The following is a 17,379-nucleotide window of genomic DNA, read 5'->3' on the forward strand; positions in this document are numbered from 1 at the left end:
TCCCTTTGATTGTGGGTTGAGGAGAGGAGCAGCTCTTTCCACTCATCGTCTGGAAGAGTGGCCATAAGCGCAGAGAAGCTGAGCAGGTGCCCATGCCTTGGCCAGGGGTTCAGGCTTACCATCTCTGCTGCAGCTACTTTGATCCCTACTGCATCATCCTGACTGCACTGTGTTTGCATGGGTGGAGTGGATCTTGCCCACAAGGATTGTTTCTGAGTTTGGAAGCTTGCGATGACCAGATGTCTTTTAGCAGCAAGGTGTTTTTCATTGGGAACATAGCAACAATATAGTTCTTCCAGGAGAATTTAAAAGATACAGTATTTATAAGGTGTTTGTTTAGGTCGGGGTATCAGCATGATAAAGAACACTAAAATGTATGCTGAAGAATGGCTGCTTTCAAAGATTTATTTATGGAGCAAGGACTGGGCAGCAGGACTTGTAGTCATACAGTATTTTTACCATTTGAGAGTACACCTTGTAATGCTCAATGATATTGGAGACCAATACTCCAAAACCTGAAATGAAATATGTAGCTCACTTTGTGAAATGCCACATAAGTAATGAAATTCTTTTGATTGCAGGAAGAAACACAGAAGAAGAAGAAGCTATGATGCAGGAATGGTTCATGCTGGTTAATAAGAAGAATGCCTTAATAAGACGAATGAACCAGCTTTCTCTTCTGTAAGTATGGATGGACACATGTATTTACAAAAGGATGATTTACCGGAATATGTACCCATCAGATAGATGCAAAGCTTTTTTGCTCTCTTCCCATTAGATTTCAGAAATATTCCCTCAAAAGTGAGTAGCGTGGATGCTTTGTGGAACATGTCGAGTAACTTGTTTTTCTCATATTTCAGACTTGAAAATGAGAAGTGTGCAATGACACAAGATTAGCCAGAGCTGTGAAAAAAAATAATTAAAGAAATATTAAGCACAGTTACATTTTCAAAGGCCCAACAGTAGAATAAAATTATGTTTTAGAAATGCACAAATAGATTTGGATTGTGCCTCAGATGTGACAGGTGAAGGCTATTTGGAGAGAGAGCAAAATCTGAGTTGCTACCTGCTTTGTAGAAATCATCAATCCCATCGCTAGTTCAGCAGCACCAGACTGCTGAAAGGATGTTAGTGAATCAGTCACAGTGTGATGATACCACCGATACTGCAAAGTAAGGACAAATAAACTTTTTTCACTAGCACCGGTGAGGAAGGGAGAAGACGCTGCTCGTTTTTAGAGACATTCTGCCCTCAGCACTTCTTTTCCAGCTTCTTTCGGTTTGATTATATTTCTTTCAGTAATGCCACCTAGTGTAGGTGCCTGCATACTTCACTGAGAAGAGCCTGTGCTCACGAATTTCCTGCCGTGTCTGAACTTGAGAGAAGATTCTACCTTCAAAATATTAAGCTTTCTAATCCCGTGTCTAATTTTCATTATTCATTAGGGCAGAATGTATATAGGATAATACTTACAGTGTCATATTATCTTGGTGAATAGGCTGATGCTGGAATTTGTTCATTAGGTCCGGGGGAATGTTTTATACTTAGGACATTCCGCAACAGCCGCTCCAAGGATGAATATGAAATAATTACGTCCTGTAGCACAATAGCGTTAAACTGACGGAATTAAAGCCGACATCATAGAAAATGAAAAGGCCCTGAATATGCCACCTGAGCAAGGTTTTAAGTTTGTGTATCATTTGTTTGGAGTAGCTTAAAGTTAAAGAGAAAAGTCAGTTACGAGTCCTAAAATCAATGTAAGTTAAAGGTTCTTTTAAGTGTTTAATGATTTAGTAATTAACATATTGATGAACTTTTGCAACTTGCCTAGGGAAAAAGAACATGACCTAGAAAGGCGCTACGAACTGCTGAACCGGGAGCTAAGAGCAATGCTTGCTATTGAAGGTAAGAACAATGCTGGGTACCGAGGGAAGGAAAGTGCTTGCTGCCCAAGGTGGCTACCTGAAAGTACCAAACATGGAGGCTTTTCTGAAGCCCAGTTAAGAATTAATGCTGATATTTAAATCATTGCAAGTGATAGCACACAGCAAATACGCTGGATCTGTGATCCAGTTCTTAAGTTTTATTCAGCAGGGAAAAAAAAAAAAAAAAAGTCCAAGGTATGAGACAAAGAAATACGATCTGTTTGGAATAAACTTTGAAAACTAAGTGATGAGGAAGTAAAGAATATTTGTCCGGGGTTTATTATTTTTTGTTGCAGTAATGCTCTTCTGGCTTTCTGCGGCATCGTGCTGCTTTCGGTGCTGCAGAAAATGGAAGGGGTGACCCACAGAAGGGAGCCTCCTTCCTTTTAGTGTTTCAGACCTGTTTTACAACAGTATCTCACTGGGAAAAAAAGTCGCATCGTTTTTGGTGATAAAACACTACGTTTGCTAAGTAAATATTTCATTGCAAGCAACACCAAGATTAGTGCGATCCTTTGCACAGATTTTCTCCCTTCTCTGCAACTCTCCCGAGTTTAGTCACCTTACCTGAATGAAAACCCATGGGAAGATTGACACGCGGGATAAATGAAACAATTGCATCCTTTCCATAGGGCTTTCAAGTGAATTGTACAGTAATCCTGGGGATGATTCATAATAAAAAATAAACATCCAGATAGCTTAAACCATTGCTTGCATTATTTTCTTATTTAAATATCTTAAGTGTTTTCTAATGCTGCACCGCTTATACCTCTCAGTCACAAATGCCGTCTTATAGTTCAAAGATGTTTGCTTAAAAGTTAATCCTTTGGGCTCTGTAAAATGGACCTTTTGTCTAATCAATGCAAATTGATTTTGCTATTCTGTATTGACCTCTCAACCCTTTGACTGTCCATGGTAATTTCTTTCTTCACCTGATAAGGTACCTGATCCATAATAAATCAATTCTAATTAGTTTGGAGACTTCACTGGGAGCATAAGTTTGTAGGAAAAAAGCAGCAGGTTTCAGGTAGCTTTTTCATATCTCTCCGTCTGTGGTTATATTTTTTGCATAAGACTACATTCACTATGTTCTTGGGTAAACTTGAGTCATAAATGGATACACTGCTTTCTGCAAAGACAAGCCAGATTAGTTGGGAATCATACTAATGAAATATTTAAAACATAAAATACTCTAAAACCAGAGAGGAGCTAAGAGATACTGGATTTAAATCCAAAATGACAATGTTTAATTGCCTCATATATGTTTTACTGTCTTGGAATGTCCTAGCAGCAGCCTTTGAATGTCTAGCAGCCTGTGCCGTTCACACATTGACTTGAACAAAAATCTGTCCTTTTTAAATTTCTTTTTGTAAGTTCAGAGAGGGATGCCAAAACCCAGGAAAGTCCTCTTTTTTTTTTCTCTTTTTTTTCTTTTTTTTTTGTGCTACTGATGATATGGTAAACAGGGATTTAGGGAGAAAACAGAAGTGCTGGAGAATTTGGAGGGTTTGGGGTTTTTTTTATTTATACAACAAAGTCCACATATAGCATTTTAACCCTCCATAAAATTATTAGTCTGCTACAACTTTTAGCAGCTATCTGCTTTTAACTAAAAAACATATTAAAGGAGAAAGTCTCTCAAGAAAATGCCTGTGAAAACTCAAAATACACGTTTGTGACACCTCGCCTCTTGATGTGTGTGTCAGTGCTGTATCGCTTTCTGTGTCCGACATGCGCTGGGGTGCAAAGATGCACTTTTGGGGAAGCACTGGTAAAGCCACACCATTTATAATATGATTTCCCCAAAGAAGCGTGGGCTGCCCAACCAGCCTGGTGCTGTCTGCTCCGAGGCCGTTTAGCCGATTGCTAATAAGCGCTTGGGCTCCGTGAAAGAGTTGAAAAGACAGATCTCACTTTTACCAGCATCAATTCCAAACTTGAAATATATGAGCAGGAAAAAAAAATAATATATATATATATAACAGGATGGGACCGGTTTGTTTGTCTAAAAGACAGGCAGAATGCACCAACCCAAACTGGAACTTTAAAAAAAAAAAAGTCTTTGAAAGGTGATAATTACTGTTTTGGTGAATCGCTCTAACTCTTCCACGCGTGACTGTGCTGTTTAAAAATCTATCAACCAATTTACTTAGCTAGTTGATGACAGGGAAAAAAAAAAAAAAAGAGAGCCTTGCAAAAGGTAGCAGCCTGCTGATCGCAGATAAAAGCGGTTTATTGGCGGCCAGCCTGCCCTGCCTGCGCAGGCAGCGTGTGGGCAGCGCTGGCGTCTGGAGGTGCTGACCGTTATAATGTTCAGTGATGTGGAGACAGTGTCCTCTTAGCCAACCACTAAAATGGAGGCATACGCAGCTGAATAGCCTTTTGGAGTGTTCCGGCACTTCACGCGGAACACATGAATGACCGAGGGTGGTAAAAAAAGGCATACTCCCCCCCCACCCCACCCCCCCCCCACCCCCCGTTTAGCTGTAGAGATAAGAAAGAGAGAGTTAACGCGCTGCCTTCTTCCAGCTAGAAAGTGTTCCTCTCTTTCCACTGCCGAGACTGCTCCGACGGAGAAAGGCCTGAAATCCCTGCCTAATAGGCCAAAGACAACACAGGTTACTGGGTTGGTTTTAACCTGCGCACACGGGCAGGCATTTTGGCTGGCTCTTTGGGAGCTGGCCGGCTCATGTAAACAAGGTGCTGTGGTTCAGAGCCTGATTTTCACCACGTCCGCGGCCGAGTGGCGGGATGCCTTCCTTTCAGCTACCTTTCCTCTCGCTCCTTTCTTTTTTTTTTTTCATTCGAGATTTAATGCCTCCTTAGAAAAGATAAGTTAATTTTTGCACACCTTGGGGTGGTGTGTTCATTTTCTGCCCAAGAAATGGATCTTCTTTCGGATTTTGTACATCTTGATTTATTCTTGGCTTATAGTTTGAAGTGGGTGCTCTTCTAAAAGGATTTATGCATAGGTTCACTATTTTTGTAGTTATGGTTTATATGATAAGCTTTTTATATTTAAAATCAATATGTAATCCTGTGGAGGAGCTTATCCTCTAAAACCCCATTTGTAAATCTATTTTAGCTTTGTTACACCGCGCAGCCACAGTATTCCATAGATTGATTAGGTTCAGCAGCAGAATCCTATCAAATGGCCTGCTCTGATGATGATGCAAACTCTTTCAGGATTGCTAGTTGACTGGAACTAAAGATAAGACCTGACTGCAATCCCCCAATGTGCTCTTTACAAAACTAGTGTTAATTTTCATCAAAGTGCTGGGCTTATTTATTATAGTGGCGAGGTTGAAGGTTTTACTACGAGAACTTTCGACCATTTCTATTAAAGCATTTCTATGGGAACCGTCCGCCTGTTTGCTCAAAGTAATTATCAGTTTGAGCAGTGGGGGAAAAAAAAAGACAATATGAAGTCAATGAAGATGAATAATTGAAAACATTTCTACTTTAACGTGAATTTCGCAAACTCTGTCATTTTAAACTGCCCGTTGTGAGCAGTGGCACGGGGACTTTAGCTTTCAACACTTTTAGCTCATATACAGCTTCAGAGCTTAATCCTATTTTTGTCCGGAGTGTAGCTTTTATAACAGTATTATTCCGGAATCTTCAAATTAATCACAGCCCATATTGTAGCTTCCCAGAGCTGCAGTCAGCCTGGGTAACTATATGTGACAGGTGTTATAGGTAATCCTGGCTTAAAAGGCACAACAGGTAGGAATCCAACTTGAACACAGTTGCTTTTTTAAACATAGGAATGCTTCCCGAAACTGCTGCCCGGCAGTATTTTGCTGGATAAAACAAAATTGCAATGTAATCATATAGAAAATGTTATTTAAATACTTTGCACCGTTCCTCTTTTAACCAATTGCTACTTGACTGTATTTATTGAGAGGGGGGAGTCAGACTCCTTTTCTAGGAAACAAAGTAAAAATGCAAGGGAATATTTTGCCACCAAGTTTTCCTGTGGTGTATTTCAAACACTAATAATAAGCAAATGCAGAAACAAAGAAAAAAAACAACCAGTTTTGTTCCATGAAGTCCTAATATGATGTTATTTACCCCACAGGGCTATAAGATTGGGCAACAAAAACCGTAGCTCTTCAAAAGGGACTTAACAGAGAAAAATAGTAGTGAAGGACTGAGCAAAACCTGTACCGAAATATTTTGACTGACGTTTGCTGTTTCAAAAGCTAAAATTGCTGACAAAACTGGAGAACTAGGGGGTGAAGTAAAAACAAAAGAAGAAAAAGGCTTTAAAAATAAGAGTTTTTCAACTAAGTGAAAACCATCAAAATTGCAAAATGATTAAATCGAATCCAGGTAGAGACGGGGTTTTTCAGGTCCCTTTTGATGTGCCCAGATGTGGTGGGGAGCCTGAGTAGCAGCACGATTATCAGCAGGAGCAGGGGGAAAGTTAACCTGAAAGTTGGGGGCCACGTCTGGGGAGAGCAAACACCCGTGAAATTCTGTGCCGTGTCTCTCTCCTCCTTTTCTGCCCAGCTCACCGCTGTTGCTCTTCGCAAGATGGTTTTGTCACGCCGAGATTGCATTGCGCATGCAGGGGCTTTATTTGCGTGGATAAAACCCTCCGGTTTTGGGAAGCTCTGACTTGCAGAGGTGCAGAGCGGTGTGTTTTAAATGGGTCGAATGGAAGGAGCATTCCCCAAAAGGAGCGAAAGGGCAAGCAGCAGTGGAAATTGAGAGACCACCTTGAGAATTAGCACCTAAAAGGCTGCGACTCAAATTAAAGCAGCTTTGTCGCAGGAGAAATGGCTTAGATTACCAGTAATTTCGGCTGGTAGCTTCAGTTCTAAGCTGTGTACACCTGGAAAATTATTTCCTTAGCAACAGTGGAGGGGAAGCAACACATTTAAAAAAGAAAAAAGAGGAAGAAAAGGAAAGTGAAAAAGAAAGAGAAAAAGGAAAAGAGAAAAAGGAAAAGAAGGAGAAAAAGAAAAACTCCTGGGAAGTTTCGGCAGTGCCCTGCCAGGCCGATGCGGCAGGAAGGGCTCTGGTGCCCCCGCACCGAATCCCTCCCTGCTTGCGAGACGCCGTTGCGTGTTCACCTCTCCCAAGTGTGCCTGCACACGCGTGTCGGCGTGGGTCTTCCCTGCGTGCATGCGGACCAGTAACTTGCTCGTGGGCCCGTGTGCCCAGGCAGAAGGTGAGGGCGCGATAAAGGCGGTTACACATTCCTGCCTTTCTGCCACTCTCCCAACCTTTATTGCATGATGATGCATCTAATTTTTAATTTGTAAATACAAGGCTGAATTCCCTCTAGCACCACTTGCTTTCATAAAGCTTCTGAGCAGTTTGCTGTCTTGAATAAATTTGGCTTTGGAGGGGGGTCAGGGGGATTTGAACCACCGCATTCTTGCGGGGTTTGTGAAGATTCACATGGTAACCGGTGGTGAGCATTGTTCGGGTTATCTGAATAAGCACCAGCCATGTGAGTTTTAACATGATCGCCCAGGGCAAATGGAGAGAGCGGGGAGAAAGCCAAAAGGACTGTACCCTCTCTCCCCTTCGCCTTCGGGAAGCGCGGCCGAGGAGGAGGAGGACACCGCCGGGCCGGTGGCGATGGCTTCTCCCGGTGGGGTTTGGTTTTGGGGTTGGTTTTTTTTTTGGAGCCGGTGTCCTCTTTCCCTCCCGCTCCTCATTTGTCCTGCTATCTCCCTCATCATCTACTGCTCCTGCTTTTCATTGTTTACCTTCTTAATGAGGGAGGCGGGGAAGGCTGGGGCTTGACTGACAGCGCGACAAGCCCTTACGGTCTGGCTGGAGAGCCGGAGGCTGCGGGGCGGCCCCGGGGGGCTGCGGCGTGCGGGGCCGGGCCGGGCCCGGCCGGGCAAAATCCCCTTGGGAAAAGCGAGGCGGCTCCGTCCTCCGCCGCCTGCCAGCGCCGGCGGTGGCGGGGCCCCGCGATAGTATGTAGCAAGTGTATTTTTACTTCAAAGGGGAAAATGCTAATTGACTGATACCTGCTTTTAAAGTTACTGCGAAGCATATGGTGCCCAGTGTGAGATTCCTGCAGCTGCTAAGAGCGAGCGAGGAATTAGCAAAGAAGAGCCGGGTGGCAGGGAAACGGACTTTCCTCCGAGGAGGGGAAACTCGGTGAATGTCCGTGCCCGTCCAGGAAACACAGTCGTGGGGAAAAAAAAAACAAAAAAAAACCAAAAAAACCCCAAAACGAACCACCACAAAACAAAACAAAAACCCCAAACGACCCCAAAGTCGCTGCTGAGCTCCCCCGAGCCAGGTGGGCAGGGAGGCAAAAGGCCGGCGGGCTGCGTTGTCCCCGCGGGAGCTCCCGCTGGGGAGAGCGGCAGCGGGCCGGGCCGGGCCGGGCTCGGCCGGGCCGGGCCGGGTCCGGTGTCCCCGCCGCCTCGACCCGGGTCCTGGCGCGGCTGGCTGCGCCCCGGCGTCTCACCGCCGGTTTGGTTTTGTTTTTCTCTCGCAGACTGGCAGAAGACGGAGGCGCAGAAGAGGCGGGAGCAGCTTTTGCTGGACGAACTCGTTATTCTCGTTAACAAACGGGACGCGCTGGTCAGGGACCTGGACGCCCAGGAGAAGCAGTGAGTCTGGGCGAAGGGGCGGGGGGGGTCCCCGCCGAGCAGCCACGGCCCCCACGGAAAGTTTGGGCCAAGTCCGCGGGCGCCGTGGCCGTGGCCGGGGGGAGCTCGGCGCGGCCGTGGAGGAGAGCGGGGCGGGCGCGCATCCCGCGCAGTCCCTCACCGCGCCTCCCGCCGCCTCTTTCCGCAGGGCCGAGGAAGAGGACGAGCATTTGGAGAGGACCCTCGAGCAAAACAAAGGCAAGATGGCCAAGAAGGAAGAGAAATGCGTCCTCCAGTGAGCGGCCTTCCCGCAGCGGTGGCGAAATCGCAGCGCGGCTCTTTCTTACGTTTTTAAAATGCCGACGTGAGGACTGGAAAGAAAAAAAAAAATGTTTTAAAAAAAATTTTAAACTTTTTTCCATTTTCTTAGGCCAGATCTAGGCTGCGCCGGGCCCCGCTCTGTTGTTTTTTAGTTTCCATTCCAGCGAACTCGCGTTGTACCATGGTTTCCTTGTGGGCTCAGCTCTCCTACCGAAAGGGTTTGAAATGAAATCTCCAAGAGCCCGGGCATGCGGGTGATGCCGGAGATGTGCGGAAGGAGCAGAAGAAACAAAGTCTGTCCCGGTTTCTGTAGCTGGAGGAGGGCTGAGTTTTGAAATAAATATGTTTTTGTCGTAATAGGATTAGAGAGGGGGATATAGGAAAAAAAAAATCATTGGGAATGGTTTCATCTAGTCCTGCCATATGTAATACTTAATAAGCTACCTACATTTTATAGTTAGGTCAGATCCACCCCAGTTATTATTAAAAATGTGCTGTATTTACCAGTGTTTTATTTCAGCGGTTTTACATTTCCCCGGGAGCAGAGCTGAGCTGCTCTGGTTTACTCGGGGGGTTTCTCGCCCAGAGTCAGGGCGAAGCCCGGGGAGCGGCGCCCGGCCCGGCCCGGGGCAGCGCGGCCGTTCCCACCCGCGTCCTCCCGCGGGCCCGGGCCGCGCCGCCGCTCCGCGTTATTTATTGCGCCCGGGCCGCGTGTCCCCCCGCCCCCCCCCCGCCCCGTCCGTGTGCCCCCACGCGTGTCCCGCTCTCGCATCGTCCCTTCGTGGAGCTCGTCTCGTTTATTTATTACAATACCGAGTCATATATAAGATTTTCAATAAAAGCCGAATCTTTCTTACCGTAACTGCCGCTTTCCTCTTTACCTGGGAAACTCCCTCCCTCCTCCCTCCCTCCGCCGGCCGGGGAGGGGGCGCGGGGGCCGGGAAGGGCCCGACCCCGGGCCGAGGGGGAGGGGGGGGGGCGGTGGGCAGCGGGGCTCGGCCGTCCCGGCCGCCGCTTCGCCAACGCAACGAAACGCAGCAGACGGAAAAGTTTTTCGTTTGTTTTTAATAAAACGCAAGTCGGGGAGAGGAAGGTAAAACTTTTCCCTGCGGGGCAGATGCCGCCCGCCGGCCGGCGGGGGGGGGTGCGCGCCCAAAGACCCGCCGCGGCCGCAGCCGCGCAAGAAGCGCGCCCGCGGGGAGCTGAGCGGGCGGCGGGGCCGGATGGAGCCCAAACCCCGCGGGGGGACGCGGCTGCCGTCCCGGGAGGGGACAACGCGCCCCCTCCCGCCATCGCCGGCGGCTCCGGCTGCAACTGCCACCTCCCGCTCCCACCGAAAAAAAAAATAAAATATCCCGGGTGGAGGGGGGAAGCGCCCGGCCTCGCGCGAGCGGCCGCCGGTGCCCGTGGGCTGTGCCGGCCGGGGAGCCGGGGGCTGCCCCGGTGCCCGCCGGTGGGTTTGGCCCCGCGCGAAGTTGGGGAGGATGCGCGGAGCGCCCCGCCGCCAGGAGGGCCGGGGCGGCAGGCGGCCGGCGAGGCCGTGCCCCTCCGCCCTCTCCCAAAAACACGGCGGGGGGCGGGGAGAGTCGCTCCGAGGGTTCCGCGGCCGCGGAGGGCGGCGGAGGCCGCGGCGCTGCCTGCCCGGCCGGGCACCGACGGCTGCTGAGCCCCGAAGCCTGGGGCTGTCCCCGGGGGGCGAGGGGGGGGGGTGCAGGCGCGCATCCACCCACGCGGGGGACCGGTGCTTTTCTGTCTTTTAATGCGAAAAAAGTAACTCAGCCCCCGGGTCGCGGGAAAAATAAGTGCATGTTTGTGTGTGTGTGTGTGTGTGTGTGTCCCCCGCCTCCCGCCCGGGAACGGGCCGCTAGAGCCACCCCCCCCGCCCCGTGGCCGGCCCGAGCTGCCCCTGCCCCTGCCCTTCCCCGCCGCCGGGGCCGGGGGGACGCGCAGCCCGGCCCCCTGCCCGCCCGCAGCCCCCGCCCGGCCGCCGACCTTACCTGGGCGCAGCGGGGAGGGCGCAGGCTCCGTCTGGTGGAGGGGGAGGGGGGGGGGTCGGAAAGAGCCGGGACCGTCACCTCGCGGGGGCGGCGAGCCCCGCGCCCGCCCTGTCCGCAGCCCCCGGCCGAGCCTGCGGGGAGACGCCCGCAATTGGGGATTGGCAACCGCCGTGGTTGCGGGGGGGGTTTGGAGGGGGCGCAGATACCCCCCGGTGTGTGTGTGTCGGGGGGGGGGCAGCCCCCGGGGGGGGGACTGCTGCCCGCCAGGACCGGGGCTGTCCCGGAGGGGCGAAGTGATGGGAAGGCGGCGGGGGGAGCGCAGCCCGGCCCGGGAGCTGCCCCGGCGGGACCGGGGCAAAACGGGGGCTGGAGGGGGGGGGAACTGCCCCCCCAAACCCTTCCTCCTCCCTCCTCCTCCTCCCTTTGCTTTTTTGTGAATGGGCCGCGGCGCCTTTGTTGCGGGGAGAAGTGCCCGTGTCGCTGACTTTTGTGGGCGAGCGGAGGAGCTTGTAAACCTCCTTTTCTCTCCCTGCCTCGGCCCATCGTCTCCCTCTCGCCCGGATCAGACGGTTCCCTCCTCGCCCGGGAAAAAGAGGGGAAAAGAAGGAAAAAAAAAATAAAGGCGGGGGGGGAAGGAAAACCGCGCTTTGGTCGGGGCCGGCGGGCAGCGCCCTTTGAACATTAGCTCGCTTTCAGCTCCAGCTGCAATTAGAGGGAGTTGATTTGGGGAGACCAACAAAAGCCGCGCACCGGAGCCCTCGTTAGAGGTCCCGGACCGCTCCGCCGCCTGCGCGGCTGCCGCGCCCCGCTCCGCGCCCCCCCGCGCCCCGACCCCGCAGCTCCGCGCCCGCCCCGCGCCCCTTCGCGCCCGCCGCCGCTGCGGGCAACGAGTCGGGCTGCGCGGAGCGGCGCGGAGCGGCAGGTCCCGTTCCCCCCCAGCGCCCCCCGCCGCCCCTCTCCCCGGCCGCCCCCGCCCGCTCGCCCCCCGCGGCGCGGAGCAGCCCCTGACTTCAGGACACGCGGGGAAAGGTGCGGCCGCTGCTTTTTTATTATTATTTTAAAGCACAAAGTTTGGGCGACCCTCCAGACACCGGAGGTGGGCCGGGAGCCCGCTCCCCCCGGCTCCCCCCGGCTCCCCCCCGCTCCACCACACCGCCTCCCCCTCCAGGAGCGCCCTCCGCGCCGGCGCAGGCGGCCGCCGAAACTTTTCCGCGCTTCCCTCGGACGGCGGGGCCGCGGAGCGGGGCAGGGGGCTGGCCTGGGAGTGGGGGGGGGGACGGGACGGGGGGGGGCAGAGCTGCGCGGACGCGGAGCGGCTCCCTCCGCACAACTTCTCTGACGATTCCCACCCCTCCATCCCCCTCCGCGGAGGTTGCGCCGGGGGCCCTGCGCGCCCACCCCCTCTCCCCCCCCCCGACTCCGCCGGCCGGCTCTCCGCGCCGCCGGGGCCGGGTGCGCGGGGGAGCGCGGGGGAGCGCGGGGGAGCGCGGAGCGGCGCGGGGCGGGGGGGGGCGGGTGGGGGGGGGCGCGGAGGGAGCCGGCGCCCTGCGCTGCCATTGCCCGGGCGGCTGTCAGTCAGGCGGGGAGCGGCCGGGGATTGGCGCCGGGCTGGTTACGCAGATGCTTTGCGCGCACATACAAGGGTAGGGCCGGGGGTAGGTGATCAATCCTCATCAGGGCCGCGGCTCCATCGCCCCGACAGCGCGGGCCGCCGGCAAGGTAACGCGGGGCGCCCCGACAAGTCGGGGGTGCGCGGCTCGGCTTCGGGCATCGCCCCCCCCTTCCTCCTTCCCCCCCCCCCGGCCCCCCTCCCCAGCCCGCCTCTCACCTGCCCTTGACCCCCCCCCCCGCCCGCCCCCTCCGCGCAGCCCCCGCCCGCTCCGCCCTGCCCTGCGCGCAGCCCCCCGCCGCGGCGGTGGCTCCGCAGGTGGCCGCGCAGGTGAGGCGGGCGGGGGCGGCGGGGACCGCGCTCCCCGACGGGGCGGGCCCGCGGCACCCGCACCCGGGGTGCGTGTGCGTGTGTGCGGGGGGTGGGCACGGCCGGGCCGGGGCTGGCCCGGGATTTTCCTCTTTCTCTCTTCTTTTTTTCCCCCCTGTATTTCCCCCTTTTTCTCCCCTCTCGCCGCCCGGGACGGTCCCGTTCCGCCGCGCTCCCCGGCAAAGTTATGCAACGCCGGCTCACGGCGCTGCCGCCCGGCCCCGGCCCGCCGGGGGGTGCCCCTCACCCCCACCCAAAACCTACCAGCCCCGCGGGCCGGGGTGCCGCCGATGCCCCCCCGGTGGTAGCGGTGAGGGGGGTCCCGGCCTCGGCAGCGGGGGCCGCCCCCGGGGCTCGGCGGTGCCGCCCGGGTCTCTCCGCCCCTTCCTCCCCTCCGCGTTTATCTGCGGCTTTTTGCCACCCAGCCCCGCCGCTGCCTCCCGCGCCGGCGGCCGCCGGGTCCCGCGTGTGTGTGTCCCCGTGTGTGTGTGTGTGTGTCCGGCCCCGGCCCCCGCCCCCGGCCCGGCTCTGCCGGAGCCCCCCCCCGGCCCCGGCCCGGCCCGGGCTGCCGGCGCCGGGTGCCCGCGCTCTCCCTTTTCCTTTCCCCTTTTTAAACTCTTATCCATTTCTAATTAAAACGTCCCCGTCTGCTCGCTTTTACATTAATTATCCTTCCCTCCTCTGGTACCTCCTTTTGATTCCTAATCCAATTATCTTTTTAAATAATTGCTTTATCTCTCCCCATCGCCGGGCACTGTTGCCTCTCGGCACTTGCACGCAACTCGCCTTCGTTTAAAATAAAACAATAATAATAAAATGTACAGTTAAAGACCGCCTGGCCGGTGCCCCCACGCCGGGGTGCCCGCAGCCCCGCGGCCGCCCAGCCCCCGGGCGCCCCTCGGCAGGACTCGGGGCGGCCGGACCCCTAACCCGCCTCTCTCCGCTCTCTCCCCAGGCGCTCCGGCCTCGCCTCTGCGCGGGGAAGAAATCCGCCTTTTTGTTTCCCGATCCTCGTTGCCGTTTTAATTTTTTTTTGCTTTTCTTTTTTTTTTTTTTTTTTTGCCTCCCTTTGCCTGCGATCGCTTGAGGACCTCGCGGTGGTGACGGCGGGACGGAACGAAAAAAACTCCTTTTACGCTGATTTTGTGCTCTGTTTTTTAATTGTTGTTGGCTTCTAATTTTTTTGCCTCTTGTTTGGGTTTTTTTGGGGGTTCTTTTTGTTGAGGCTTTTTTTTTTTTTTTCCTCCTTTTCCCCCCTTCCCACCCCATACATTTGATTTGATTTGATTTGTTTTTTTCTGCGGGAGTTTGGAGGAAACCTGCCCGGCTTCTAGCATGATGTCTTACCTTAAACAGCCCCCTTACGGCATGAACGGGCTGGGGCTGACGGGCCCCGCCATGGATCTGCTGCATCCCTCCGTGGGGTACCCGGGTGAGTGCCCCGCGCCGCGGCCCCCTCCCCATCCCTGCCATCACCCACCTGCGCCCCGGCAGGCGCCTGGCCAGGAGCAAGCGGCGGGGAAAAAGCTCCGTCCCGGCTGGGTTTGGAGGAACCTGTGGGGCCGTGCTGTTTGGGGTGGGCTACTGGGTGGGTGCCCCCGTTTGCCCACGCCCCTGGCTGGGGAGAGCAGGGTGGGGGAGACAGCGCCGGCCCCAGCTGAATTTCCCCCCGTTCCCGGGGCTTCTTCGTTCCCGCGGGGATTTTTAAGGATAAAAAAGCTTTTTTTAAAAAAAAAAAAGTAGATTTATTTCCACTCAACGAAATCTCTCCATTCCTCCCACCAGGGCTGGGCCAGACCCTTCCCCAGCCCCGCGCCGCTCCCCCTGCCCGCAGCGGGACAGGGTCCAGCCCGGGCGGGCAGTGCCCGACTGCTGTGGGGCTGGGGCAAGTGGGGAGCACTGCTGCTCTTTGGGGCTGGGGGGGGGGATGCTTCTCAGGCCCCTGCGCCGGGGTGCCGGGGGGTTGCGGGAGGTGCGGGGGGATCCTGCGTGACTGGCGTGGTGGTGCTCGCCCCCAGCCACCCCTCGGAAGCAGAGGCGGGAGCGCACCACCTTCACGCGGGCGCAGCTGGACATCCTGGAGGCTCTCTTCGCCAAGACCCGCTACCCCGACATCTTCATGCGCGAGGAGGTGGCCCTGAAGATCAACCTGCCCGAATCCCGCGTCCAGGTACCGGACCTGCGCGGGGGGGGATCCCGCACCGCTGTGGGTTGGGGGGATGCAGGGGCACCCTGGCTCGGCTGGCGCCGCTCGAACCCGGCCCTCCATCCACGCTCATCCCTGTTTCCTCGGGGCTGGGATGCGCGTGGGCTCCCGGCCACTTGTCCGTCCTGCCGTGGGGGCATCCAGGCGAAGGGGGGCTTTTATTTTTCTTTTTTATCCTCTTTCATTAATTTTATTTTTATTAATATTTTTCTGTCCCTTTCCACCTGCCCCAGGGCATAGCAGCCCCACTAGCTGGGGATTTCCCAGGGGTGCTCCCTCTGGCACTGCTCCCCGGATGATGATGCCCAGCGGGGTGGGATATGCAGGCAGCACCCCACGCAGGATCTGTTCCCCAAACCCATGTTTTGTCACTGCGCCGGGGACATGCACAAGCTGGGACACCCCAGCCACTGGCCCTGGGCATCCTTGCTTGGGATGGGATGCAGGGTGGCCCGGGTGCCAGGCGGGGCAGGGTTTTTTACGGTGTGCGGGGGTGTGCGGTGCTAATGGCTGGGCGTCGGTGCTGGGAGAACTGGTGCCGGGGTGAGGTTGGTTGGGTGCTCCCGCGGTGAGGAGGGGTGGCGGGACGAGCGGAAGGGCTTTGGGGCCCTCGCTCGCCCCGCCGCCCCTCCTCGCCCCACTGCTCATCCTCCTGCACACCATTTTCTCGCTCCAGGTCTGGTTCAAGAACCGCCGTGCCAAGTGCCGGCAGCAGCAGCAGAGCGGCGGCGGGGCCAAGAGCCGTCCGGCCAAGAAGAAATCCTCGCCGGCTCGCGAGAGCTCGGGTTCGGAGAGCAGCGGGCAGTTCACACCGCCGGCAGCGGCCTCCAGCTCGGCCTCTTCTTCCTCCTCCAGCTCGGCCTCGTCGGCTCCGGCGGGCGCCCCGGCCTCTCTCAGCACCCCGGCGTCGTCCATCTGGAGCCCGGCTTCCATCTCTCCTGGCACGGCACCGGCAGGGGTGACGGTGCCTGAGCCCCTGCCGCCGGCCGCGGCGTCCTGCATGCAACGGGCCGGCCCCGCCGCCGCCGCCGCCTCCGCCAGCTACCCTGTCTCCTACGGCCAAGGCGGGGGGTACGGGCAGGGTTACCCCGCGCCGCCCTCCTCGTCCTATTTCGGGGGCGTGGATTGCAGCTCCTACCTGGCGCCCATGCACTCCCACCACCATCCTCACCAGCTCAGCCCCATGGGGCCCTCCTCGGTGCCCGGCCACCACCACCACCACCCGCTGAGCCAGAGCTCGGGCCACCACCACCATCACCACCACCACCACCACCATCAGGGTTACGGCGGCACCGGGCTGCCCTTCAACTCCTCCGACTGCCTGGACTACAAGGAGCCTGCCGCAGCCGCCGCCGCCTCCTGGAAGCTCAACTTCAACTCCCCTGACTGCCTCGACTACAAGGACCAGGCGTCCTGGCGCTTCCAGGTCTTGTGAGGGGCCGACCACCGTTCCCCCAAGTTGCCACGTACCCCCCGCCCGGGGTCTCCCCGCCGCCTCCCGGGCAGGACTCTGGCTCCGGCTCTTCCTCCTCCTCCTCCTCCCGCCTATTCGTTAGCAATGGCGATGCCCCGGGGGGGGTCCTGCCACCCCCATCTCTACTGACTGATATTTATTTGCTTCCTGCACCCCTCCAGTGGGTTTATTATAATTATTATTTTTTTAAACACAACAGAAGAGGAGTTTAAAAAAAAAAAAAATAAAATAAAGAGCCTAGCGTCCCCTCTGCTGCCCCCCCGGGGAAGAGGTGCAGGCTGGCTCCTGCCCTGCCGGTGCCCCCTCCACTTCATGCGGGGGGCCTCACCCCCCACCCCGGGTGCTGGAGCCCCCGGCTTGCCGGTCCTGTACAGCCTCTTGCTGCTGGGAGCGGCAGGAACGATGTAAATACTAGGTCCGTTCCAGTGACCGTGATTATTTTTAGTTGATGCTGTTGGGTTGGCATTTATCTAGAGTCTAACATGGAACAGAACTTAAAAAAAAAAAAAATTTTTTATTTTAATTTTCTTCCCTAAAAACGAATCTCTCCCCGTCTCGCGTCCTCTGTCCGTCCTCCGCGCAAGCTCGGTCGCGCCGTCCTAGGGCTGGGGGGTGGGCAGCAGCCCAGGGGGGTGCCCAGAGGGGAGGCAAAGGGGGAGGGAAGTGCTGCCCAGCTGATGCGCAACCTGCAGACCAAAAAAACCAAAACTTTTGGAAAAAATTTAAAAAAATAATAAAAAGGAAAGGAAAAAAAAGCAGAAGAAAAAGTTTTGGTTTATTTTTTGGGGGGAGGATTGCAGGGGGAAGCAGCTCTGCTTTGGGGTTGGGGGGCATGACTTTTTGGGGGTGTGTTTTTTGGTTTGGTGGGTGTTTGTTTTTTTTTTTTTTTTAGTCCCTTCTGTTGGTTGG

The 17,379-nt window shown here is 55.3% G+C and overlaps 3 protein-coding genes across 14 annotated transcripts in view; 2 read left to right on the forward strand and 1 right to left on the reverse strand.

The window, feature by feature from the left end:
* Positions 1 to 9,677, forward strand: part of EHBP1 (EH domain binding protein 1) — a 231,399-nt gene extending 221,722 nt beyond the window's left edge. For all 12 annotated transcript variants that reach the window (XM_030021257.2, XM_030021255.1, XM_030021258.1 and 9 more), the window contains 4 exons: positions 582 to 681; positions 1,832 to 1,905; positions 8,401 to 8,515; positions 8,703 to 9,677. In XM_030021257.2, coding sequence (XP_029877117.1) covers positions 582 to 681; positions 1,832 to 1,905; positions 8,401 to 8,515; positions 8,703 to 8,793 — 380 coding nt within the window. In that variant the 3' untranslated portion in view covers positions 8,794 to 9,677. The remainder of the gene's footprint in view (positions 1 to 581; positions 682 to 1,831; positions 1,906 to 8,400; positions 8,516 to 8,702) is intronic.
* On the reverse strand, positions 8,753 to 10,595 carry LOC115344267 (basic proline-rich protein-like). The gene is made up of 2 exons (XM_030021269.1): positions 9,673 to 10,595; positions 8,753 to 8,865 (listed from the first exon to the last, which is right to left on the reverse strand). Exons 1-2 carry the CDS (start codon positions 10,535 to 10,537, stop codon positions 8,846 to 8,848), a joined length of 885 nt encoding a protein of 294 aa, XP_029877129.1. The 5' UTR covers positions 10,538 to 10,595; the 3' UTR covers positions 8,753 to 8,845.
* Positions 10,596 to 14,033: 3,438 nt separating this feature from the next.
* Positions 14,034 to 17,009, forward strand: OTX1 (orthodenticle homeobox 1). Its single transcript, XM_030023590.1, has 3 exons — positions 14,034 to 14,222; positions 14,809 to 14,960; positions 15,673 to 17,009. Exons 1-3 carry the CDS (start codon positions 14,126 to 14,128, stop codon positions 16,429 to 16,431), a joined length of 1,008 nt encoding a protein of 335 aa, XP_029879450.1. The 5' UTR covers positions 14,034 to 14,125; the 3' UTR covers positions 16,432 to 17,009.
* Positions 17,010 to 17,379: the final 370 nt, after the last annotated feature.

The sequence above is a fragment of the Aquila chrysaetos genome, chromosome 8 (assembly GCF_900496995.4).
Source record: "Aquila chrysaetos chrysaetos chromosome 8, bAquChr1.4, whole genome shotgun sequence".
NCBI classification, from domain to species: Eukaryota; Metazoa; Chordata; class Aves; order Accipitriformes; family Accipitridae; genus Aquila; species Aquila chrysaetos.

Excerpts from the sequence above, each read along its gene's own strand:
- LOC115344267 (XM_030021269.1), bottom strand. The coding sequence starts at position 10,537 with ATGCGCGCCTGCACCCCCCCCCCTCGCCCCCCGGGGACAGCCCCAGGC. Across the intron at positions 8,866-9,672 it reads AGAGGAAAGCGGCAGTTACG|TCCTCACGTCGGCATTTTAA; the intron begins GTAAGAAAGATT and ends TTTTCTTTCCAG.
- OTX1 (XM_030023590.1), top strand. The coding sequence starts at position 14,126 with ATGATGTCTTACCTTAAACAGCCCCCTTACGGCATGAACGGGCTGGGG. Across the intron at positions 14,223-14,808 it reads TCCCTCCGTGGGGTACCCGG|CCACCCCTCGGAAGCAGAGG; the intron begins GTGAGTGCCCCG and ends GCTCGCCCCCAG. Across the intron at positions 14,961-15,672 it reads TGCCCGAATCCCGCGTCCAG|GTCTGGTTCAAGAACCGCCG; the intron begins GTACCGGACCTG and ends TTCTCGCTCCAG.